The 26,633-nt window shown below is 40.0% G+C and overlaps 1 protein-coding gene across 2 annotated transcripts; it reads right to left on the reverse strand.

Moving 5' to 3' along the window:
* Positions 1 to 1,217: 1,217 nt before the first annotated feature.
* PYY (peptide YY) lies at positions 1,218 to 26,633 on the reverse strand. 2 transcript variants are annotated; one of them, XM_056549324.1, is made up of 7 exons: positions 26,505 to 26,633; positions 26,230 to 26,413; positions 9,925 to 10,103; positions 6,055 to 6,242; positions 4,156 to 4,239; positions 1,483 to 1,546; positions 1,218 to 1,385 (listed from the first exon to the last, which is right to left on the reverse strand). In XM_056549324.1, exons 2-6 carry the CDS (start codon positions 26,288 to 26,290, stop codon positions 1,519 to 1,521), a joined length of 540 nt encoding a protein of 179 aa, XP_056405299.1. In that variant the 5' UTR covers positions 26,291 to 26,413; positions 26,505 to 26,633; the 3' UTR covers positions 1,218 to 1,385; positions 1,483 to 1,518. The 2 variants fall into 2 exon arrangements, with proteins under 2 accessions (XP_056405299.1, XP_056405298.1); XM_056549323.1 differs by having other exon boundaries at positions 1,218 to 1,546.

Below are 26,633 nucleotides of genomic sequence, written 5' to 3' on the forward strand. Positions count from 1 at the left end.
CTCTGATGTAGTGGTCCAGCCTGCTGCATCACTCAGTGGCACGCCGCTCCCTCTTTCAGCCAGTCAAGGCTCCACCACCTCACCTGAAGGGAGCTGTGTGTCATACCCTCCTTCTGTCGCCCCAGATGCTCCTGCTCCTCCCACTTTTAGTTAGCCTTTCTGCCAACAATCCATCCGCGAAGCAATGTTTTTGGTGATCTATGTGGTCTTGAAACTGCAGAGCTCCAACTTTTGCAAAATGACAACTCCAAGCACACAGTTTGGAGGCCACTGATCTATATTATAAAATAATCCTGAAATCTTGCAGTTTTCAATCTGGCCACTAGGTCTGAAACTAAGCTTAGACTTTCTATTTTGTATGTGATGATATGGAGGAACTGTCCAGAGTAGGAACAAATCCCAATAGCAAACCCCTCCTGCTCTGGACAGTTCCTGACATGGACAGAGGTGTCAGCAGAGAGCACTGTGGACAGACAGAAACATTTTCAAAAATAAATGAATTTTTTTTCTGTAGTATACAGCAGCTGATAAATACTGGAAGGATTAAGATTTTTAAATAGAAGTAATTTCCAAATTTGTATAACTTTCTGGCACCAGTTGATTAAAAAAAATGTTTTCCAGTGGAGTACCACTTTAAAGCTGTCAGCAACACGGCAGTAATTCTTTTTGACATGCTGTTGATGGACAGTCCAACGGAGAAGTAAGAATGTAAAGAACCTGTGCTTCGGAGTAAATTAAAAACTGCAAACCCTACATACAGCTAAGAATTGGGAGCTTAGGATTATGGATCCTCATGGGTATGTTATTTAAACTCTTTCCTTTCCGGAGCTCAGAAGGATCACAGCCAATAGTTTTCATGAAAAAATATTTCTGATCCTTGAAAGGGTTGTCCCGGAATCACAACTTATAATCCATCTTATCGAAGTCCACTCAAGTGTCTATTGGACTGTTAGGAACCAATGTTTTTGAGACTGGTTGGGGTATTACCACAAAAAGAGACTTATCACTTATTCTGGGACAAAATGCCTTGAACTCAAACCAATGGTGGACAAGGGGCAAATACCCTTTAATTCCTCAGAGGCCAGTTCTCTCTAAGAAAACCCCTGATAACAACCATCACTTTTAAATGTTTTCTAATATTTTTTTTCAGCTCTATAAATTGCACAAAACAACCGACATAAAATAGACAATCACACACTGAAAACTCGGTCTCGCTTCCATTAAACTTGCTTTTATTTCTGGACACAGTGGAATTCTTTGTCAAACATCACAGACTGCGTGTCATGGGAGAGGCAGCTCTGGTAGGATGGTGTACACACAACGCACACACGCACGTGTTCTCTACACCGCTGAAGGGTGGCACCGTCCACTCTGCACACTCCCCGCTGGGCGGAGAGATGAGATACAGGAACCAGTCAAAATGCAAAATGGCATAAAAATAATTGATACAATAAAAAGAAGGGAAAGTGAGAAAGCAGTCACCCAGGGTATAAGGAGGGGGAGGGAAGGGTCCGAGGGTCACCAGTTGTAGGAAGAGTCATCATACCTATGGAAATATGAAATAGAGTGTTAGACATTTGCTGAAATGCAAACATTAAGGATTAGGGTTGACCTTAGCCCTATTCCTTCTTCCATATTGAAAGTTATCATTGATAGCTTAGTAGCAATGCTTTCCAGGAAATGTATCATCATAAAATGGCCTATTGTTTTAATCAAGTTTTTATGTTAAAGGGTTACTCCGCTACCCAGCATCCGGAACATTGAGTTCCAAATGCTGTTCACGCCCGCCCCCTCATGACATCAAGCCCCATCATGTGATGTCACGTCCCGCCCCCTCAATGCAAGTCTAAGGGAGGGGGCTTGACGGCCGTTGCGCCCCCTTCCCATAGACTTTCATTGAGGGGGCAGGCCGTGACGTCACTAGGGGGCAGACGTGTACATGGAAGCCCACACACAGCGTTCGGAACTCAATGGAGAGCGGAGTAACCCCTTAAAAAAAAATGTAAGAATTTTTGGTGGTCTCAAAACTGCAGACCTCCAACTTTTGCAAAATGTCAACTCCAAGCACAAGTTTGGAGGCCACTGATCTATATCATAAAATAATCCTCAAATCTTGCAGTTGTCAATCTGGCCACTAGGTCTGAAACTAAGCTTAGACTTTCTGTTTTGTATGTGATGAGATGGAGGAGGCTGCTGGAAAGTAATGTCTGCAGCAATACAGTAAAAAAAATTACACCAGTAAATAGAGAAAACTATAGGTAAAGCTCACAGCTCAGCCACCCCCTCCTTGTGATACGCCCACCATTACTACTGGGGTGACACACTGTAACAAACCCCCTCCTCATGTCATCTCCTTACTACTGGGGTGACACACTGTAACAAACCCCCTCCCCATGTAATTACTATACTGCTGGGGTGACACACTGTAACAAACCTCCTCCTCATGTAATCTCTTTACTACTGGGGTGACACACTGTAACAAACCCCCTCCTCATAAAATCTCCTTACTACTGGGGTGACACATTGTAACAAACCCCCTCCCCATGTAATTACTATACTGCTGGGGTGACATACTGTAACAAACCTCCTCCTCATGTAATCTCTTTACTACTGGGGTGACACACTGTAACAAACCTCCTCCTCATGTAATCTCCTTACTACTGGGGTGACACACTGTAACAAACCCCATCCCCATGTAATCTCCTTACTACTGGGGTGACACACTGTAACAAAACTCCTCCCCATGTAATTACCTTACTACTGGGGTGACACACTGTAACAAACTTCCTCCTCATGTAATCACCTTACTACTGGGGTGACACACTGTAACAAACCTCCTCCTCATGTAATCTCCTTACTACTGGGGTGACACACTGTAACAAACCTTTTCCTCATATAATCTCCTTACTACTGGGATCACACACTGTAACAAACCTCCTTCACGTGTAATCTCCTTACTACTGTTGTGACACACTGTAACAAACCTCCTGCTCATGTAATCTCCTTACTACTGGGGTGACACACAGTAACAAACATTATAGAGACGGTGGTGCTAACTGGGCGGGTGCTTCGGATGAGCGGTGGGTGCTTCGGATGCTGGCTGGCTACTAACTTTTTTTTTAGCAGTGGGCAGAGTGGCACCCCCAACAAGAGGGCGCTCTAGGCGGCTGCCTATTTTGCCTATAGGCAGAACCGGCCCTGATGCCCAGTAACTTTTCCCATTCATGTAAATTAGACAGCTCCTGTCTATTGTTGCCTATGTCCATGGGGCAACAATAAATGATCTAAATTCTTAATAGATTAGATGAATAAAGGTTTCAATATCTGGCTATACTAGACGGGGGAAAAAACTAGCCAATATAGTGACTTTAGTGGTATGGCTGATGACATCATTGTTAACAGTGAGCACCTTTATACATAAAAGACAAAACCCGTCACTGTGATGGATATGTCTAAGATAGGTGATGAATTTTGAGTTTCTGTTCAAGTCCTTATCGCTAGAGTCAGGAACCAAACATAACTACTAATACAGCGATCTCCAACCTCATGGTTTGTAAAAAGCCACTGGTTAGAGACCACAGCAGAGTCATCACATGAGTAGTCCAGGATTAGAAGGATTGTTCCAAAAACAGCGCCACCCCTGTTCACAGATCGTGTGTGGTATTGCAGCAAACCTCCATCAACTTCAATGGAGTCAAACAATGCAAAGACACAACCCATGTACCGGTGTGGTGCTTTTTTGGGGGGGAAAGTTTTTCTAATCCTGGACATTCTCTTCAGGTTTTAAGATACCTGAGATACAATAAAACAATTCATTGACATTAATAAGAGGAATCAAGAGACTCACACTCATGGTAATACCTTTGAGACAGTGATAAGAACATGAATATCTATACAAAATGGAAGGTATTGTCTCTTTTGGACATGCCTGTTTCTCATTGATGGTTTCCTGTGAGAAGTATTTATTTTTATGAAAATAAAGCTTGAACCACTATCCATTGAGATGAATGGTTGGTCATGCTGACCAATACTTATACCACAGTGTATAGTGGAGCTATATGTTGGAGATTGGGACTCTATACAAGTTCTACAATCTACCATGTTGGACATGTCTGATTTGTTGTGTTTTTGTCTATAGGTGACTTCTTTACTCACCGTGATCTGCTGTTGTGGTTTCCATTGTCTCCATAGAGAAGGTCAGAAAGCAGACTGTCAGCTGGACTGTCCCTCTTCCCATATCTGCTCATAAGGGTATACGCATTAGGATTTATTGTACAATAAAACTTCAATGAGATGAGAGTGGGTTTCTATGTTCAATTTTATTGCATTCAATTGTCACCTACTATACTGGCAAAGCTACAAACGCCATTAAAGCTATAAATGCCCTGGGCTATTATGCTATTATACCTAGAAGTTATATTTATGGCTTTATTCTTAAAAAAAAAATGTGTTTCCTCTCTTACATGGTATAACAAATGACAGTCGAAACAGAGCCAAGATTTTAGCTTCTACCCCTATATAGTCTCTGTTCTCCTTCTCCTGATCCTAGTCTCACTAACATCACACTCCGCATGGACAGGTCCTTACTTTACCCGTTATCAGCACACTCGTGGCATACAGAATTGCTGCACGTCTCATGGACTTGAAGTGGAAATCCATATACTGCTGGCTTTAGCTTCTGGAAGCGTGCAGAGCAAAGGTAAGGGGTGCAGCATGTCCATCCGCCCCTAGACATCTTATCCCCTATCCAAATGATAGGGGATAAGATGTCTGATCGCGGGGGTCCCACCGCTGGGGACCCCCAAGATCTCCCTACTGCACCCGGCATTCCTTTAGAGTTTCAGGTGGAGCGCCGGAGGCTCGTGACATCACGGCCGCACCCTCTCAATGCAAGTATATGGGAGGGGGCGTGATGGCAGTCAAGCCCTCTCCCAAAGACTTGCATTGAGGGGGCGTCGCCATGACATCACGAGCGTGGCATGGCCGTGTTGTCATGAGACTCCGCCCCGCATAGCTAGTCATCTGGCACGGAGCCAAGTTCGCTCTGTGCATTGGATGTCTGGGGTGCTGCAGCCAAGATCGCGGGGGTCTCCAGTGGCTGGACCCCAGAGATCAGACATCTTATGCCCAATCATTTGGATAGGGGATAAGATGTCTAGGGGCAGAGTACCCCTTTAATGATGGCAGGAGGTCTCAACACCAGAACTCTCATGGATACTCACTTCACTTGACATATCAAAAGTTTATTGAAATGATAGGTACATTTTATCTACCTAGAGACATAGGTGATGTTGGTCTATTTATAAATTTTATACTTGGAGGTGTGTAAACTCCATAATTAATGCGCCTTGAATATCTTCCAGGCGGCATTAGGGTAGCACCTGTGAGGCCATGCACCTATATTAGCCAACTCAGATGGGGCTTGTGACTTGCCTCCCTCCTCCCATTGTATGTGTGCTCAGTCACGCTGGAGGGTATCTGGGAGGAGGTTGTGAGTCGACCGAATGCTGCCGTAATTGCCCACTGGCCCCTGTTTTGCTTATCACGCACAGGTAGGATTAGCGTAGGTCCCGCGCCATTTTGAGAAACCTTGGCGTTGGTGTACGGACTCTGGTATGTCCTTCATATAAGAATACATTGGCAAATGTCTCAATTTTAACATCAGTGTTGAGGGATAACCAATGTCACTGTATACATCTACCACAGTAGTGCACCCATATTTCTGTATTGTATTCTAATTGTTACACATCCACACCGTCTATCTGGTGTAGGATTCTATTGTGGCACTTGTAGTCCGCTGCAGGCATCCTCCATTGTATGCATTTTTATGCTGGGGATCGCCCCTAGCAACGGACTACAAGGGCAGGATCTGCTCCCCCAGTATAAATGCACAACCGCATTTGGGGTTGAGCACCTCCAACCATTTGAGACCACGTTTTCTGTTGTTTGTTTCTATTTAAAGAGGAAAAACATAAAAACCAGGAATTGTCTATTATTTCAACTATATACAGGTTAAATAAGACACTTTTTTTTATTTCTGATGATATAACTCACCTTTGCCTTGTCACCAGATTGATATAATGCCTTAAAGCGGTCAAATATTTATTCATTTCCTCCGGGGATGCATCTTCTCCAGGAGATTCTGGTTTTGGTGGATATCCCTCTACTAGTGACCCTATACATATTAACACACACACTGCCACAGCGACCATCATTGGCCACATCTTCAAGGAAGTTACCATCTGGAGAAACAAGGAAAGAGGGTGCATTTATTAAGTACTCTGATGTCTAAGGGCTATCCAAAGATGAATAGTTATCCCTTATCCCCAGGATAGAGGGTAAATAGCTAATCAGTGGGGGGGTGACAACTGTGGCCCCCACCAATCCCAAGATTGGAGGTCAATGGAACAGTAGTGTAAATGTTCGGTCACTGCTCTATTCATAGTCTACTGGACTTCCAAACATAGAGTCCAGCACTTAGTTGGCAACATTCAGAAGTCCCATACACAATAAAATTTGTGGCGGTCAAGCATCCTGTGGATAAGGGGTAACTTTTATCCCTAGGATAAGGAATCTGTGTCAGGAAATGTTGGTAGTTGTAGTCTTGCAATAACTGGAGAGCTACAGGCTCGAAACTACTATATTCATGCATATTAAGTCCCAAAAATAGGGCAATGGACCACCAATCCAATATATAGTTCTATGGGCATGTTCTAGGAGAGGGTTCTAGTTGACCTATATTTCTGAACTTTATATGACAATTCGGAAGCTAAAAAAGCAAAGTAATAGTCTCATGGGTCAACTATAGAAATGAGAAGATGAACATTGACCAGTCTACAGCCTATATTAACCTGGCTTTTATTCAATGACAAGTACATTTCCCAAATATTTTCTATGATAAAAATGATGTAGTTATGTCGTTTGAGGCTTCCAGTGATTTGCTCAGCCAACATTGCTTCAGCTTCGTCATAAATATACATTGGACTCAGGGACATGATGGAATCCATGGACTGCCATAAAAATTCTAGAAGGGTGAAGCTATGTAAATGACTTATTTAAGACTTCTAGTAACCTGAAATACGGATGATTTGAGTTTACCAACTATTTAGGGGGGAAACATTCAGAATGACTGACAATTAAGCACTTGCCTTAACTTATTCCAGAGAATATTTTTTTAGGAATATTTATGCTCGGACCTCTGCAAAAAAAAAAAAAAAAAAGAATGTCAACTTACCTTCCTTTCTTCCTCCCACTGCTATTATGGTCACATTGAGCCTAGTCCCACTGTGCAGCACTTGCTTGTGCTGGTGTCGGCACAAGGACCGTCCTGCTTAGACAATCAGTGCTGCAGTGGCTGAAAATTACTTATCCCCTATCCACAGGATAGGGGATAAGCATCTGATCACAGGGGGTCCGACTGCTCCAACCGGTCTCTGGAACAGGACCTGGCACTCAGTGAGGAGCGTGTGCTGCAGCTGGTACACGCATTCATTTCTATTGAAGTGCCAAAAAGACCCGAGTACAGCATTCTGTATCACCGGCACTCCCTAGAAATTAATGGAGCTCGTGCCATCTACCGGTAGACAAACTGTGCTCCTCAGTGAGAGAGCCGGGAAGATCGTGGGGGGTCACAGCTATGCTGTGGACAGGGGATAAGTTAATTTTCCCTAGAGTTCTACTTTAATATTTATTATTTAACATGTCCTCTGGAATATCCCTTTAAAGGGGTTAGCCAGTCCCTTTAAAAAGAAAAAAATTAAAAAAGCAGTGTCCACCTTACTGCTTACCGACTGCTGTCGGGGGCTCCCTCAGTTTCCAATTATTCCTGGTACCCATCTGGACATCCAGGAAATACCCACAAAGCCAATCACTGAAAAGATCTGCTGTGTGGGCTTTACCTGTTTGTCAGGATAAGTACCAGAAAGTGAGATCATTGGGGGACTGAGCACCACTGGTGGCAGTATGTGAGAAGTTAGGTGAGTACTGCCTTTTTAATATATATATTTTTTATTTCAGTCAATCCTGTTTGTACTAACTTTATCTCACCAGACATCCTCATAATCTAGAATAGATAATAAATTAGTATTACAATTTTACTACATTAGTTGATAATGATGTGTAAAACACCCAATTTTTATTTTATTCTATTCCCCCCCCCCAAAAAAAATGGTTCTAACTTTTCTCAATATCCCTCACTCTACATAACCTTCCCTAAATCTCGTTCTTTTACTCCGTATCTCCAAATAACCTTTCCCATATGCCCTTCTATCACTCTATATAACCTAACTCTATAAATGTCCCTATTACTTTACGGAACCTTTCTCTACGAAGGACTTCTTCAACAGTAGTACCCACACACCCTGAACAACTCAAAAAATATAGATGAACTAGATAGATGAAATAGATAGTTCTTCTTCGTATCTGGGGAACTACATGGTAATGTTAAAGGGGTACTCTGGTGAAAAACATTATTTTTTTTTAAATCAACTTGTGCCAGAAAGTTAAACAGATTTCTAGATAAGATATAGTAGACAAGAAATCCAGCTCACTGTGCATTGGTTCTTTCGCACGGACTGTGCTATGGCAGGCACACAAAGCAGAGCAGCAACAGGAGAAATTAGTCCAGCGAAAAGATGTATGGTGCCAAAACGATGTTTTCTTTATTATGATATAAGCCAGCAAACAGGAACACACATGGACAATGTAACGCGTTTCAGGTGCTGTAGTGCACCCTTAGTCGTACATGTACGACTAAGGGTGCACTACAGCTCCTGAAACGCGTCACATTGTCCATGTGTGTTCCTGTTTGCTGGCTTTTATCATAATTAAGAAGAATTCGTTTTGGCACCATACATCATTTCGCTGGACTAATTTCTCCTGTTGCTGCTCAGATTTCTAAATTACTTCTATTACTTCTATTATTAATAAAAAGTAGTAATCCTTTCAGTACTTATCAGTTGCTGTATGCTCCAGAGGAAGTTCTTTCTGTCTGACCACAGTGCTCTCTGCTGACACGTCTGTCCATTTCAGGAACTGTCCAGTGCAGGAGAGGTTTGCCATGGGGATTTGCTTCTGCTCTGGACAGTTCCTGAGACAGACAGAGGTGTCAGCAGAGAGCAGTGTGGTTGGACAGAAAAAAATAATCAAAAAGAAAAGAACTTCCTGTGGAGCATACAGCAGCTGATTATTACTGGAAAGGTTAAGATTTTTTAAATAGAAGTAATTTACAAATCTGTTTCACTTTCTGGCACCAGTTGATTTAAAAAAAAAATAGTTTTTCACCGGAGTACCCCTTTAAACAACATGGTGTTGATAATAAGACAATCTACTCCAGTGGTCCCAAACTATAGCCCTTCAGATGTTGCAAAACTTCAACTCCCAGCATGCCCGGACAGCCAACGGCTGTCCGGGCATGTTGGGAGTTGAAGTTTTTCAACATCTGGAAGATCATAGTTTGAGACCACCGATCTATACTCTTCATATACATGCCATAACTGCCTGCAGGGATATCTGAAAAGATGGAGACAACTATTGTCATGGCTTCCTCTTGCCTACAAAACGTTGCGTCTTTCCGATAAGAAGTTACTGAGATCTTCATTCTGTACTCAAGAAAGTCAAAAAACAACAAATTCCTTCTTGACCGACCCTTCTACATACAGCCTACCTTGCTCCATCACTAAGGACTTTGAAGTATCCAGAACATACATATTCCCAACATCGGATACCAACTTGAGTTTTCCAAGTCAACGTCAATGACAGGTAAGATGGTACCACCATCAATGTTCTAGCAAGTATGAATAATATCTAAAGCAGTCATTACAATAAAAACTATTATAGTACAATCTAAATGGGGTGAGTGACTACACTATGAGGATATCTAATAGGACATTACATATCTAACATGTCGTTGTTGCTTCTACTTACTGTGTGATGGAAGGAGAGGACTGTGCCGACAGGTGAAGATGCTCCAACACGTCTTGCTGTTTGCTGGCAGCTAAGGAGACTCTGCTTTGTCTTGTGATCCCTCTGTGGGTTTATATCTCTTGTGATGGCAGGAGAATAAGTCAGCTCCTCCTCCCCATCAAACTTTCCAGCTCCTTCCCCTATGAATAGACACTTACTCATCTCTGATTGATCAATGAGTTGGCTATTGTGGTATCTGGTATGGGGTGGGAGGGAGGGGGTACAAATCTAGAAGGAGGTATAGGGGTGGAGGTATGCGTGGGTGAGGTATAGACTGTCTATTAACCTTCAGGATTGGGGAGTAACTTGCTTTTACAACTCAATTATTTTGGCATTTTATCATTGGAGATAGGAGGTAATTGGTTAATGCAGAGCGCACGTTAGAGAGCAGTGCAGAGACATTTGCCTTTGTTTGCTTATGGACGAATTAGTGACTGTAAGGTAGTATTACCCAGTATCAGGAGCATCTCTATCTCCAGCCATTGTGTGCGGCTATTAGGTTCCATTTACTTCATCATGTGGTTGTCATTTATTTTCCTTCCATGTGTAGAGTTCATGTATAACAACAGGGATCAGATAATAAAAGCAACTATTCTACTAACAAATAAGAAGAATACAAAAGTATAAACTTCACCTACCGCTCTAGAGAACTTCCCAATGTAACTTAGATTTCCAATTACTCCATATAACAACCTACTGTATGTCTCCTCAAATTCAACCGTATAGCTTCTCAATTTTCACTTTAGATTATGCCATATATCCTCTCCCTATATCACTTATTACTCCCTATATCTCCTCCTATTACTCCATATAACCTCCCCCTATATCTCCTCCTATTACTCCATATAACCTCTCCTATATCTCCTCCTATTACTCTATATAACCTCCCCCTATATCTCCTCCTATTACTCCATATAACCTCTCCTATATCTCCTCCTATTACTCCATATAATCTCCCCTATATCTCCTCCTATTACTCCATATAACCTTCCCTATATCTCCTCCTATTACTCCACATAACCTCCCCTATATCTCCTCCTATTACTCCATATAACCTCCCCTATATCTCCTCCTATTACTCCATATAACCCCTCCTATATCTCCTCCTATTACTCCATATAACCTCCCCTATATCTCCTTCTATTACTCCATATAACCTCTCCTATATCTCCTCCTACTACTCCATATAACCTCCCTATATCTCCTCCTATTACTCCATATAACCTCCTCTATATCTCCTCCTATTACTCCATATAACCTCTCCTATATCTCCTCCTATTACTCCATATAACCTCCCCTATATCTCCTCCTATTACTCCATATAACCTCTCCTATATCTCCTCCTATTACTCCATATAACCTCCCCTATATATCCTCCTATTACTCCATATAATCTCCTATATATACTCCTATTACTCCATATAACCTCCCCTATATCTCCTCCTATTACTCCATATAACCTCCCCTATATCTCCTCATATTACTCCATATAACCTCCTCTATATCTCCTCCTATTACTCCATATAACCTCCCCTATATCTCCTTCTATTACTCCATATAACCTCCCTATATCTCCTCCTATTACTCCATATAACCTCCTCTATATCTCCTCCTATTACTCCATATAACCTCCCCTATATCTCCTCCTATTACTCCATATAACCTCCCCTATATCTCCTCCTATTACTCCATATAACCTCTCCTATATCTCCTCCTATTACTCCATATAACCTCTCCTATATCTCCTCCTATTACTCCATATAACCTCCTCTATATCTCCTCCTTTTACTCCATATAACCTCCTCTATATCTCCTCCTATTACTCCATATAACCTCTCCTATATCTCCTCATATTACTCCATATAACCTCCTCTATATCTCCTCCTATTACTCCATATAACCCCCCCTATATCTCCTCCTATTACTCCATATAACCTCCTCTATATCTCCTCCTATTACTCCATATAACCCCCCTATATCTCCTCCTATTACTCCATATAACCTCTCCTATATCTCCTCCTATTACTCCATATAACCTCCTCTATATCTCCTCCTATTACTCCATAAAACCCCCCTATATCTCCTCCTATTACTCCATATAACCTCCTCTATATCTCCTTCTATTACTCCATATAACCTCTCCTATATCTCCTCCTATTACTCTATATAACCTCCCCTATATCTCCTCCTATTACTCCATATAACCTCCCCTATATCTCCTCCTATTACTCCATAAAACCTCTCCTATATCTCCTCCTATTACTCCATATAACCTCCTCTATATCTCCTCCTATTACTCCATATAACCTCCCCTATATCTCCTCCTATTACTCCATATAACCTCTCCTATATCTTCTCCTATTACTCCATATAACCTCCCCTATATCTCCTCCTATTACTCCATATAACCTCCCCATATCTCCTCCTATAACTCCATATAACCTCCCCTATATCTCCTCCTATTACTCCATATAACTTCCCCTATATCTCCTCCTATTATTCCATATAACCTCCCCTATATCTCCTCCTATTACTCCATATAACCTCCCCTATATCTCCTCCTATTACTCCATATAACCTCCCTATATCTCCTCCTATTACTCCATATAATCTCCCCTATATCTCCTCCTATTACTCCATATAACCTCCCCTATATCTCCTCCTATTACTCCATATAACCTCCCCTTTATCTCCTCCTATTACTCCATATAAACTACCCTATATCTCCTCCTATGACTCCATATAACTTCCCCTTTATCTCCTCCTATTACTCCATATAAACTCCCCTATATCTCCTCCTATTACTCCATATAACCTCTCCTATATCTCCTCCTATTACTCCATATAACATCTCCTATATCTCCTATTACTCCATATAACCTCCTCTATATCTCCTCCTATTACTCCATATAACCTCCTCTATATCTCCTCCTATTACTCCATATAACCTCCCCTATATCTCCTCCTATTACTCCATATAACCTCCCCTATATCTCCTCCTATTACTCCATATAACCTCTCCTATATCTCCTACTATTACTCCATATAACCTCCCCTATATATCCTCCTATTACTCCATATAACCTCCTCTATATCTCCTCCTATTACTCCATATAACCTCCTCTATATCTCCTCCTATTACTCCATATAACCTCCCCTATATCTCCTCCTATTGCTCCATATAACCTCCTCTATATCTCCACCTATTACTCCATATAACCTCTATATCTCCTCCTATTACTCCGTATAACCTCCTCTATATCTTCTTTGTATTATATAACCACACCCAGGATCATGTTGTCATTGATTCTTTGTCAATTGATAGGAGCTGAGTATTCCACATAAGCATGCCATTATGAATAACTGTAAAGTTTCTTCTGTTGCTGTGTTGTTTTATTTAGCTTTAGGAGTTTTGCTAAGTGTTTTGCTTAAATTATATATGTAAATGTATGTATAATATTTATATATATATATATATATATATATATATATATATATGTATATATATATATATATATATATATATATATATATATATATGTGAAATAGGACTATATATTGAATACATAGTTTAGTACACTTTACACTTCAGATACTTCCGACTTAAAGAGAATGAGCTAGTCACATCCACTATCCATGGTGCTGAACTATAGTGCATCCATATGGCAAAAAAAATTGGATCTTCTGTTCAGTGCTTCTTCCACTGGTTTATGATAGTACGTGCGTCGGTTGTTGTATATTCTTTCCTCACACCACGTTAAGGATTAAAACTAACAAGAACATGTATTGTTAAAGGCAGACATAAAAAAAATAATGATATAAAGGAAAGAAGACCACTCAGAATCTGTATACAGATCCAACCATGATCCTAAACTATGATCCATCCATGTTCCTGAATGATGATCCATTCATGGTGCTGAACTATGATCCAATAATCCCTCAAAGTCACTGATGCCATTGGCACATGGTAAGAGTCATAGGATACGGTTATATGGGGTAACAATAGGAGATACAGACATGATTGTATGGAGTAATAGGAGGGGATATAGGAGAGGTTATATAGAGTAATAGGAGGAGATATAGGAGAATTTATATGGAGTAATAGGAGGAAATATAGGAGAGGTTATATAGAGTAATAGGAGGAGATATAGGAAAATTTATATGGAGTAAAAGGAGGAGATATAAGGGAGGTTATATGGAGTAATAGGAGGAGATATAGGAGAGGTTATATGGAGTAATAGGAGGAGATATAGGGAAGGTTATATGGAGTAATAGGAGGAGATATAGGGGAGGTTATATGGAGTAATAGGAGGAGATATAGGGGAGGTTATATGGAGTAATAGGAGGAGATACAGGAGAGGTTATATGGAGTAATAGGAGGAGATATAGGGGAGGTTATATGGAGTAATAGGAGGAGACATAGGGGAGGTTATATGAGTAATAGGAGGAGATATAGGAGAGGTTATATGGAGTAATAGGAGGAGATATAGGGAGGTTATATGGAGTAATAGGAGGAGATATAGGGGAGGTTATATGAAGTAATAGGAGGAGATATAGAGGAGGTTATATGGAGTAATAGGAGGAGATATAGTGGAGGTTATATGGAGAAATAGGAGAAGATATAGGAGAGGTCATATGGAGTAATAGGAGGAGATATAGAGGAGGTTATATGGAGTAATAGGAGGAGATATAGGGGAGGTTATATGGAGTAATATTAGGAGATATAGGGGATTTTATATAGAGTAATAGGAGGAGATATAGAGGAGGTTATATGGAGTAATAGTAGGAGATATAGGAGAGGTTATATGGAGTAATAGGAGGAGATATAGGAGAGGTTATATGGAGTAATAGGAGGAGATATAGGGGTGGTTATATGGAGTAATAGGAGGAGATATGGGGAGGTTATATGGAGTAATAGGAGGAGATATAGAAGAGGTTATATGGAGTAATAGGAGCAGATATAGGGGAGGTTATATGGAGTAATAGGAGGAGATATAGGAGAGGTTATATGGAGTAATAGGAGGGGATATAGGGGAGGTTATATGGAGTAATATTAATAGATATAGGGGAGGTTATATGGAGTAATAGGAGGAGATATAGGAGAGGTTATATGGAGTAATAGAAGGAGATATAGAGGAGTTATATGGAGTAATAGGAGGAGATATAGAGGAGGTTATATGGAGTAATAGGAGGAGATATAGGGGATGTTATATGGAGTAATATGAGGAGATATAGGAGAGGTTTTATGGAGTAATAGAGGAGATATAGGGGAGGTTATATGGAGTAATAGAAGGAGATATAGAGGAGGTCATATGGAGTAATAGGAGGAGCTATAGGATAGGAAATATGGAGTAATAGGAGGAGATATAGGGGAGGTTAAATGGAGTTATGGAGTAATATGAGGAGATATAAGGGAGGTTATATGGAGTAATAGGAGGAGATATAGGGGATGGTATATGGAGTAATAGGAGGAGATATAGGATAGGTTTTATGGAGTAATAGGAGGAGATATAGGGGAGGTTATATGGAGTTATGGAGTAATAGGAGGAGACATAAGGGAGGTTATATGGAGTAATAGGAGGAGATACAGGAGAGGTTATATAGAGAAATAGGAGGAGATATAGGGGAGGTTATATGGAGTAATGGGAGGAGATATTGGAAGGTTATATGGAGTAATAGGAGGAGATATAGGGGAGGTTATATGGAGTAATATTAATAGATATAGGGGAGATTATATGGAGTAATAGGAGGAGATATAGGAGAGGTTATATGGAGTAATAGGAGGAGATATAAGGGGAGGTTATATGGAGTAATAGGAGGAGATATAGGAGAGATTATATGGAGTAATAGGAAGAGATATAGGGGAGGTTATATGGAGTCATAGGAGGAGATATAGGAGATGTTATATGGAGTAATAGAAGGATATATAGAGGAGGTTATATGGAGTAATTGGAGGAGATATAAGGGGGGTTATATGGAGTAATAGGAGGAGATATAGAGGAGGTTATATGGAGTAATAGGAGGAGATATGGGGGATGGTATATGGAGTAATAGGAGGAGATATAGGATAGGTTATATGGAGTAATAGAAGGAGATATAGGGGAGGTTATATGGAGTTATGGAGTAATAGGAGGAGACATAAGGGAGGTTATATGGCGTAATAGGAGGAGATACAGGAGAGGTTATATAGAAAAATAGGAGGAGATATAGGTGAGGTTATATGGAGTAATAGGAGGAGATATAGGAGAGGTTATATGGAGTAATAGAGGAGATATAGGGGAGGTTATATGGAGTAATAGAAGGAGATATAGAGGAGGTTGTATGGAGTAATAGGAGGAGCTATAGGATAGGAAATATGGAGTAATAGGAGGAGATATAGGGGAGGTTATATGGAGTTATGGAGTAATATGAGGAGATATAGGATAGGTTATATGGAGTAATAGGAGGAGATATAGGGGAGGTTATATGGAGTTATGGAGTAATAGGAGGAGATATAAGGGAGGTTATATGGAGTAATAGGAGGAGATACAGGAGAGGTTATATGGAGTAATAGGAGGAGATATAGGGGAGGTTGTATGGAGTAATAGGAGGAGATATAGGGGAGTCTATATGGAGTAATAAGAGGAGATATAGGGGAGGTTATATGGAGTAATGGGAGGAGATATTGGAAGGTTATATGGAGTAATAGGAGGAGATATAGGGGAGGTTATATGGAGTTACGGAGTAATAGGAGGAGACATAAGGGAGGTTATATGGAGTAATAGGAGGAGATACAGGAGAGGTTATATAGAGAAATAGGAGGAGATATAGGGGAGGTTATATGGAGTAATGGGAGGAGATATTGGAAGGTTATATGGAGTAATAGGAGGAGATATAGGGGAGGTTATATGGAGTAATATTAATAGATATAGGGAAGGTTATATGGAGTAATAGGAGGAGATATAGGAGAGGTTATATGGAGTAATAGGAGGAGATATAGGGGGAGGTTATATGGAGTAATAGGAGGAGATATAGGAGAGATTATATGGAGTAATAGGAGGAGATATAGGGGAGGTTATATAGAGTTATAGGAGGAGATAGAGGAGGTTATATGGAGTAATAGGAGGAGACATAAGGGGGGTTATATGGAGTAATAGGAGGAGATATAGAGGAGGTTATATGGAGTTATAGGAGGAGATATAGGTGAGGTTATATGGAGTTATGGAGTAATAGGAGGAGATATAAGGGAGGTTATATGGAGTAATAGGAGGAGATACAAGAGAGGTTATATGGAGTAATAGGAGGAGATATAGGGGAGGTTATATGGAGTAATAGGAGGAGATATAGGGGAGTCTATATGGAGTAATAGGAGGAGATATAGGGGAGGTTATATGGAGTAATGGGAGGAGATATTGGAAGGTTATATGGAGTAATAGCAGGAGATATAGGGGGGTTATATGGAGTAATATGAGGAGATATAGAGGAGGTTATATGGAGTTATAGAAGGAGATATAGGAAAGGTTATATGGAGTATTAGGAGGAGATATAGGGAGGTTATATGGAGTAATAGATGGAGATATAGGGGAGGTTATATGGAGTAAAAGGAGGAGATATAGGAGAGGTTATATGGAGTAATAGGAGGAGATATAGGAGAGGTTGTATGGAGTAATAGGAGGAGATATAGGGGAGGTTGTATGGAGTAATAGGAGGAGATATAGGGGAGGTTATATGGAGTAATAGGAGGAGATATAGGGGAGATTATATGGAGTAATATGAAGAGATATAGGGGAGGTTATATGGAGTAATATGAGGAGATATAGGGGAGGTTATATGGAGTTATAGGAGGAGATATAGGGGAGGTTATATGGAGTAAAAGGAGGAGATATAGGGGAGGTTATATGGAGAAATAGGAGGAGATCTAGAGGATGTTATATGGAGTAATAGGAGGAGATATAGGGGAGGTTATATGGAGTAATAGGAGGAGATATAGGGGAGGATATTTGGAGTAATATGAGGAGATATAGGGGAGGTTATATGGAGTAATAGGAGGAGATATAGGGTAGGTTATATGGAGTAATAGGAGGAGATATAGAGGAGGTTATATGGAGTAATAGGAGGAGATATAGGGTAGGTTATATGGAGTAATAGGAGGAGATATAGAGGAGGTTATATGGAGTAATAGAAGGAGATATAGAGGAGGTTATATGGACTAATAGAAGGAGATATAGAGGAGGTTATATGGAGTAATAGGAGGAGATATAAGGGAGGTTATCTGGAGTAATAGGAGGAGATACAGGAGAGATTATATGGAGTAATAGGAGGAGATATAGAGGAGGTTATATGGAGTAATAGGAGGAGATATAGAGGAGTTTATATGGAGTAATAGGAGGAGATATAAGGGAGGTTATATGGAGTAATAGGAGGAGATACAGGAGAGGTTATATAGAGTAATAGGAGGAGATATAGGAGAGGTTATATGGAGTAATAGGAGGAGATATAGGGGAGATTATATGGAGTAATATGAAGAGATATAGGGGAGGTTATATGGAGTAATATGAGGAGATATAGGGGAGGTTATATGGAGTAATAGGAGGAGAAATAGGGGAGGTTATATGGAGTAATAGGAGGAGATATAGGGGAGGTTATATTTAGAAATAGGAGGAGATATAGGGGAGGTTATATGAAGTAATAGGAGGAGATATAGGGGATGTTAAATGGAGTAATAGGAGGAGATATAGGGGAGGATATATGGAGTAATAGGAGGAGATATAGTGGAGGATATTTGGAGTAATATGAGAAGATATAGGGTAGGTTATATGGAGTAATAGAAGGAGATATAGAGGAGGTTATATGGAGTAATAGAAGGAGATATAGAGGAGGTTATATGGACTAATAGAAGGAGATATAGAGGAGGTTATATGGAGTAATAGGAGGAGATATAGGGGAGGTTATATGGAGTAATAGGAGGATATATAGGGGAGGTTATATGGAGTAATAGGAGGAGATATAAGGGAGGTTATATGGAGTAATAGGAGGAGATACAGGAGAGGTTATATGGAGTAATAGGAGGAGATATAGAGGAGGTTATATGGAGTAATAGGAGGAGATATAGAGGAGTTTATATGGAGTAATAGGAGGAGATATAAGGTAGGTTATATGGAGTAATAGGAGGAGATACAGGAGAGGTTATATGGAGTAATAGGAGGAGATATAGTGGAGGATATTTGGAGTAATATGAGGAGATATAGGGGAGGTTATATGGAGTAATAGGAGGAGATATAGGGGAGGTTATATGGAGTAATAGAAGGAGATATAGAGGAGGTTATATGGAATAATAGAAGGAGATATAGAGGAGGTTATATGGACTAATAGAAGGAGATATAGAGGAGGTTATATGGAGTAATAGAAGGAGATACAGAAGAGGTTATATGGAGTAATAGGAGGAGATATAGTGGAGGATATTTGGAGTAATATGAGGAGATATAGGGGAGGTTATATGGAGTAATAGGAGGAGATATAGAGGAGGTTATATGGAGTAATAGAAGGAGATATAGAGGAGGTTTTATGGACCAATAGAAGGAGATATAAAGGAGGTTATATGAAGTAAGAGGAGGAGATATAAGGGAGGTTATATGGAGTAATAGGAGGAGATACAGGAGAGGTTATATGGAGTAATAGGAGGAGATATAAAGGAGGTTATATGGAGTAATAGGAGGAGATACAGGAGAGGTTATATGGAGTAATAGGAGGAGATATAGTGGAGGATATTTGGAGTAATATGAGGAGATATAGGGGAGGTTATATGGAGTAATAGGAGGAGATATAGGGTAGGTTATATGGAGTAATAGAAGGAGATATAGAGGAGGTTATATGGAGTAATAGAAGGAGATATAGAGGAGGTTATATGGACTAATAGAAGGAGATATAGAGGAGGTTATATGGAGTAATAGGAGGAGATATAGGGTAGGTTATATGGAGTAATAGGAGGAGATATAGAGGAGGTTATATGGAGTAATAGAAGGAGATATAGAGGAGGTTTTATGGACTAATAGAAGGAGATATAGAGGAGGTTATATGAAGTAATAGGAGGAGATATAAGGGAGGTTATATGGAGTAATAGGAGGAGATACAGGAGAGATTATATGGAGTAATAGGAGGAGATATAGAGGAGGTTATATGGAGTAATAGGAGGAGATATAGAGGAGTTTATATGGAGTAATAGGAGGAGATATAAGGGAGGTTATATGGAGTAATAGGAGGAGATACAGGAGAGGTTATATGGAGTAATAGGAGGAGATATAGAGGAGGTTATATGGAGTAATAGGAGGAGATATAGGAGAGGTTATATGGAGTAATAGGAGGAGATATAGGGGAGGTTATATAGAGTAATAGGAGGAGATATTGAGGAGGTTATATGGAGTAATAGGAGGAGATATAGAGGAGGTTATATGGAGTAATAGGAGGAGATATAGAGGAGGTTATATGGAGTAACAGGAGGAGATATAGGGGAGGTTATATGGAGTAATAGGAGGAGATATAGGGGAGGTTATATGGAGTAATAGGAGGAGATATAGGGAGGTTATATGGAGTAATAGGAGGAGATATAGAGGAGGTTATATGGAGTTATAGAAGGAGATATAGGAAAGGTTATATGGAGTATTAGGAGGAGATATAGGGAGGTTATATGGAGTAATAGATGGAGATATAGGGGAGGTTATATGGAGTAATAGGAGGAGATATAGGAGAGGTTATATGGAGTAATAGGAGGAGATATAGGAGAGGTTGTATGGAGTAATAGGAGGAGATATAGGGGAGGTTGTATGGAGTAATAGGAGGAGATATAGGGGAGGTTATATGGAGTAATAGGAGGAGATATAGGGGAGATTATATGGAGTAATATGAAGAGATATAGGGGAGGTTATATGGAGTAATATGAGGAGATATAGGGGAGGTTATATGGAGTTATAGGAGGAGATATAGGGGAGGTTATATGGAGTAAAAGGAGGAGATATAGGGGAGGTTATGTGGAGAAATAGGAGGAGATCTAGAGGATGTTATATGGAGTAATAGGAGGAGATATAGGGGAGGTTATATGGAGTAATAGGAGGAGATATAGGGGAGGATATTTGGAGTAATATGAGGAGATATAGGGGAGGTTATATGGAGTAATAGGAGGAGATATAGGGTAGGTTATATGGAGTAATAGGAGGAGATATAGAGGAGGTTATATGGAGTAATAGGAGGAGATATAGGGTAGGTTATATGGAGTAATAGGAGGAGATATAGAGGAGGTTATATGGAGTAATAGAAGGAGATATAGAGGAGGTTATATGGACTAATAGAAGAAGATATAGAGGAGGTTATATGGAGTAATAGGAGGAGATATAAGGGAGGTTATCTGGAGTAATAGGAGGAGATACAGGAGAGATTATATGGAGTAATAGGAGGAGATATAGAGGAGGTTATATGGAGTAATAGGAGGAGATATAGAGGAGTTTATATGGAGTAATAGGAGGAGATACAGGAGAGGTTATATAGAGTAATAGGAGGAGATATAGGAGAGGTTATATGGAGTAATAGGAGGAGATATAGGGGAGATTATATGGAGTAATATGAAGAGATATAGGGGAGGTTATATGGAGTAATATGAGGAGATATAGGGGAGGTTATATGGAGTAATAGGAGGAGAAATAGGGGAGGTTATATGGAGTAATAGGAGGAGATATAGGGGAGGTTATATGGAGAAATAGGAGGAGATATAGGGGAGGTTATATGAAGTAATAGGAGGAGATATAGGGGATGTTAAATGGAGTAATAGGAGGAGATATAGGGGAGGATATATGGAGTAATAGGAGGAGATATAGTGGAGGATATTTGGAGTAATATGAGAAGATATAGGGTAGGTTATATGGAGTAATAGAAGGAGATATAGAGGAGGTTATATGGAGTAATAGAAGGAGATATAGAGGAGGTTATATGGACTAATAGAAGGAGATATAGAGGAGGTTATATGGAGTAATAGGAGGAGATATAGGGGAGGTTATATGGAGTAATAGGAGGATATATAGGGGAGGTTATATGGAGTAATAGGAGGAGATATAAGGGAGGTTATATGGAGTAATAGGAGGAGATACAGGAGAGGTTATATGGAGTAATAGGAGGAGATATAGAGGAGGTTATATGGAGTAATAGGAGGAGATATAGAGGAGTTTATATGGAGTAATAGGAGGAGATATAAGGTAGGTTATATGGAGTAATAGGAGGAGATACAGGAGAGGTTATATGGAGTAATAGGAGGAGATATAGTGGAGGATATTTGGAGTAATATGAGGAGATATAGGGGAGGTTATATGGAGTAATAGGAGGAGATATAGGGTAGGTTATATGGAGTAATAGAAGGAGATATAGAGGAGGTTATATTGAGTAATAGAAGGAGATATAGAGGAGGTTATATGGACTAATAGAACGAGATATAGAGGAGGTTATATGGAGTAATAGGAGGAGGTATAGGGTAGGTTATATGGAGTAATAGGAGGAGATATAGAGGAGGTTATATGGAGTAATAGAAGGAGATATAGTGGAGGATATTTGGAGTAATAGGAGGAGATATAGTGGAGGATATTTGGAGTAATATGAGGAGATATAGGGGAGGTTATATGGAGTAATAGGAGGAGATATAGGGGAGGTTATATGGAGTAATAGAAGAAGATATAGAGGAGGTTATATGGAATAATAGAAGGAGATATAGAGGAGGTTATATGGACTAATAGAAGGAGATATAGAGGAGGTTATATGGAGTAATAGAAGGAGATACAGAAGAGGTTATATGGAGTAATAGGAGGAGATATAGTGGAGGATATTTGGAGTAATATGAGGAGATATAGGGGAGGTTATATGGAGTAATAGGAGGAGATATAGAGGAGGTTATATGGAGTAATAGAAGGAGATATAGAGGAGGTTTTATGGACCAATAGAAGGAGATATAAAGGAGGTTATATGAAGTAATAGGAGGAGATATAAGGGAGGTTATATGGAGTAATAGGAGGAGATACAGGAGAGGTTATATGGAGTAATAGGAGGAGATATAGAGGAGGTTATATGGAGTAATAGGAGGAGATACAGGAGAGGTTATATGGAGTAATAGGAGGAGATATAGTGGAGGATATTTGGAGTAATATGAGGAGATATAGGGGAGGTTATATGGAGTAATAGGAGGAGATATAGGGTAGGTTATATGGAGTAATAGAAGGAGATATAGAGGAGGTTATATGGAGTAATAGAAGGAGATATAGAGGAGGTTATATGGACTAATAGAAGGAGATATAGAGGAGGTTATATGGAGTAATAGGAGGAGATATAGGGTAGGTTATATGGAGTAATAGGAGGAGATATAGAGGAGGTTATATGGAGTAATAGAAGGAGATATAGAGGAGGTTTTATGGACTAATAGAAGGAGATATAGAGGAGGTTATATGAAGTAATAGGAGGAGATATAAGGGAGGTTATATGGAGTAATAGGAGGAGATATAGGGGAGGTTATATGGAGTAATAGGAGGAGATACATGAGAGATTATATGGAGTAATAGGAGGAGATATAGAGGAGGTTATATGGAGTAATAGGAGGAGATATAGAGGAGTTTATATGGAGTAATAGGAGGAGATATAAGGGAGGTTATATGGAGTAATAGGAGGAGATACAGGAGAGGTTATATGGAGTAATAGGAAGAGATATAGAGGAGGTTATATGGAGTAATAGGAGGAGATATAGGAGAGGTTATATGGAGTAATAGGAGGAGATATAGGGGAGGTTATATAGAGTAATAGGAGGAGATATTGAGGAGGTTATATGGAGTAATAGGAGGAGATATAGAGGAGTTTATATGGAGTAATAGGAGGAGATATAGGGGAGGTTATATGGAGTAATAGGAGGAGATACATGAGAGATTATATGGAGTAATAGGAGGAGATATAGAGGAGGTTATATGGAGTAATAGGAGGAGATATAGAGGAGTTTATATGGAGTAATAGGAGGAGATATAAGGGAGGTTATATGGAGTAATAGGAGGAGATACAGGAGAGGTTATATGGAGTAATAGGAAGAGATATAGAGGAGGTTATATGGAGTAATAGGAGGAGATATAGGAGAGGTTATATGGAGTAATAGGAGGAGATATAGGGGAGGTTATATAGAGTAATAGGAGGAGATATTGAGGAGGTTATATGGAGTAATAGGAGGAGATATAGAGGAGGTTATATGGAGTAATAGGAGGAGATATAGAGGAGGTTATATGGAGTAATAGGAGGAGATATAGGGGAGGTTATATGGAGTAATAGGAGGAGATATAGGGGAGGTTATATGGAGTAATAGGAGGAGATATAGGGAGGTTATATGGAGTAATAGGAGGAGATATAGAGGAGGTTATATGAAGTAATAGGAGGAGATATAGGGGAGGTTATATGGAGTAAAAGGAGGAGATATAGGGGAGTCTATATGGAGTAATAGGAGGGGATATAGAGGAGATTATATGGAGTAATAGGAGGAGATATAGAGGAGATTATATGGAGTAATAGGAGGAGATATAGGAGAGGTTATATGGAGTAATGGGAGGAGATATAGGGGAGGTTATATGGAGTAATAGGAGGAGATATAGGGGAGTCTATATGGAGTAATAGGAGGAGATATAGGAGAGGTTATATGGAGTAATAGGAGGAGATATAGAGGAGGTTATATGGAGTAATAGGAGGAGATATAGAGGAGGTTATATGGAGCAATAGGAGGAGATATAGGAGATGTTATATGGAGTAATAGGAGGAGATATAGGGGAGGTTATATGGAGTAATAGGAGGAGATATAGGAGAGGTTATATGGAGTAATGGAGGAGATATTGGAAGGTTATATGGAGTAATAGGAGGAGATATTGGAAGGTTATATGGAGTAATGGGAGGAGATATTGGAAGGTTATATGGAGTAATAGGAGGAGATATAGGAGAGGTTATGTGAAGTAATGGGAGGAGATATTGGAAGGTTATATGGAGTAATAGGAGGAGATATAGGGGAGGTTATATGGAGTAATAGGAGGAGATATAGGAGAGGTTATATGAAGTAATGGGAGGAGATATTGGAAGGTTATATGGAGTAATAGGAGGAGATATAGTAGAGGTTATGTGAAGTAATAGGAGGAGATATAGGGAAGGTTATATGGAGTAATAGGAGGAGATATAGGGGAGGTTATATGGAGTAATAGGAGGAGATATAGGGGAGGTTATATGGAGTAATTGGAGGAGATATAGGAGAGGTTATATGGAGTAATGGGAGGAGATATTGGAAGGTTATATGGAGTAATAGGAGGAGATATAGGAGAGGTTATATGAAGTAATGGGAGGAGATATTGGAAGGTTATATGGAGTAATAGGAGGAGATATAGGAGAGGTTATGTGAAGTAATAGGAGGAGATATAGGGAAGGTTATATGGAGTAATAGGAGGAGATATAGGGGAGGTTATGTGAAGTAATGGGAGGAGATATTGGAAGGTTATATGGAGTAATAGGAGGAGATATTGGAAGGTTATATGGAGTAATAGGAGGAGATATAGGAAGGTTATATGGAGTAATAGGAGGAGATATAGGGGAGGTTATGTGAAGTAATGGGAGGAGATATTGGAAGGTTATATGGAGTAATAGGAGCTGTGTATGGAGCTATGTGCGGGGGATGGAGCTGTGTATGGAGCTGTGTACAGAGCTGTATACGTCCCCGCTCTCCCCCTGCTTCTTGTGTAATGTAAGAGCGGGGGTTGTGAAGTGAGATTTCTGAACCCAAGGGGCGTTGCTTATGTCCTGCAGATGTGCGATCTCGGCCTCTGCCCTTGCTCCTCCCCGCTCTAGCTTCGGAAAACTTCGAAGGGGGAGTGAAGCAATCCCCCGGGCGCATTATGGGCATTTCACTGGCCGCAATAATGTCCCGCCTCAGCCAGTGATAGGCTGAAGCGCCGTGTGACGTCCCGGGCTAAGGGAAGTAGGAAGTAGACAGCCCTGCCGACCGATCAGCTGTTGCGGAGCTCCGGGGGAACATAGGAAGGTAAATGAAAGTTTATTTTCTCTTTTTTTGCAGCCGGGCAGGATGGAATAGGAATAGTATGTACCAGACATCTCCTTTAAATATAAAATAGCCTTTTACTGTATTTTCTTCAGTGTTAATTTGTCATCATCAACAAACTCAATGTAAATTCATCACTAAATTTTTCTTAATCTATTTTAACTGATAAATTGCCATAATTGCCAGTATTTTACAGGTTAAATTCCAGCTGTGCTTAGTGTGCATCATTGATCTATCTGACAGTAGGTATCCCATCCACAAAATTTTTCCTGGGGCTTGAGCAGACAATCCATCTGTTATCCTAGTTTCAGCGACTTATCGCGTCATCATTCAGCATTTTCTAGAGAAATATGGTCTTTGTGCCCATTAACAGCTGCCCTGAAGAGGCAAGAATGAATAAGTAAAGGGACAGTGTGATTAAATAATCTCAGCTTGGAACACACACAAATCATATTACCCATCCGCTCACCTTTACCCGTCTACACATCTATGGATAAGGTATCTTGGCTGTCATTGGTCATGGGTGACTGGAAGTGACAGGTGGTACCAGTCGCTCTATGATTCAGGATCAATAGGTCACACAATGATTGTGTTATGA

Source organism: Hyla sarda, chromosome 12, assembly GCF_029499605.1.
Source record: "Hyla sarda isolate aHylSar1 chromosome 12, aHylSar1.hap1, whole genome shotgun sequence".
NCBI classification, from domain to species: Eukaryota; Metazoa; Chordata; class Amphibia; order Anura; family Hylidae; genus Hyla; species Hyla sarda.

Bases quoted from the DNA above. Each gene is read 5' to 3' on its own strand.
- PYY (XM_056549324.1), bottom strand. From the start codon at position 26,290: ATGGGATACCTACTGTCAGATAGATCAATGATGCACACTAAGCACAGC. The intron at 6,243-9,924 runs GTAAGTAGAAGC...TTGTTTCTCCAG, and splicing joins TCCTCTCCTTCCATCACACA to ATGGTAACTTCCTTGAAGAT. The intron at 4,240-6,054 runs GTGAGTTATATC...CCTTATGAGCAG, and splicing joins AATCTGGTGACAAGGCAAAG to ATATGGGAAGAGGGACAGTC.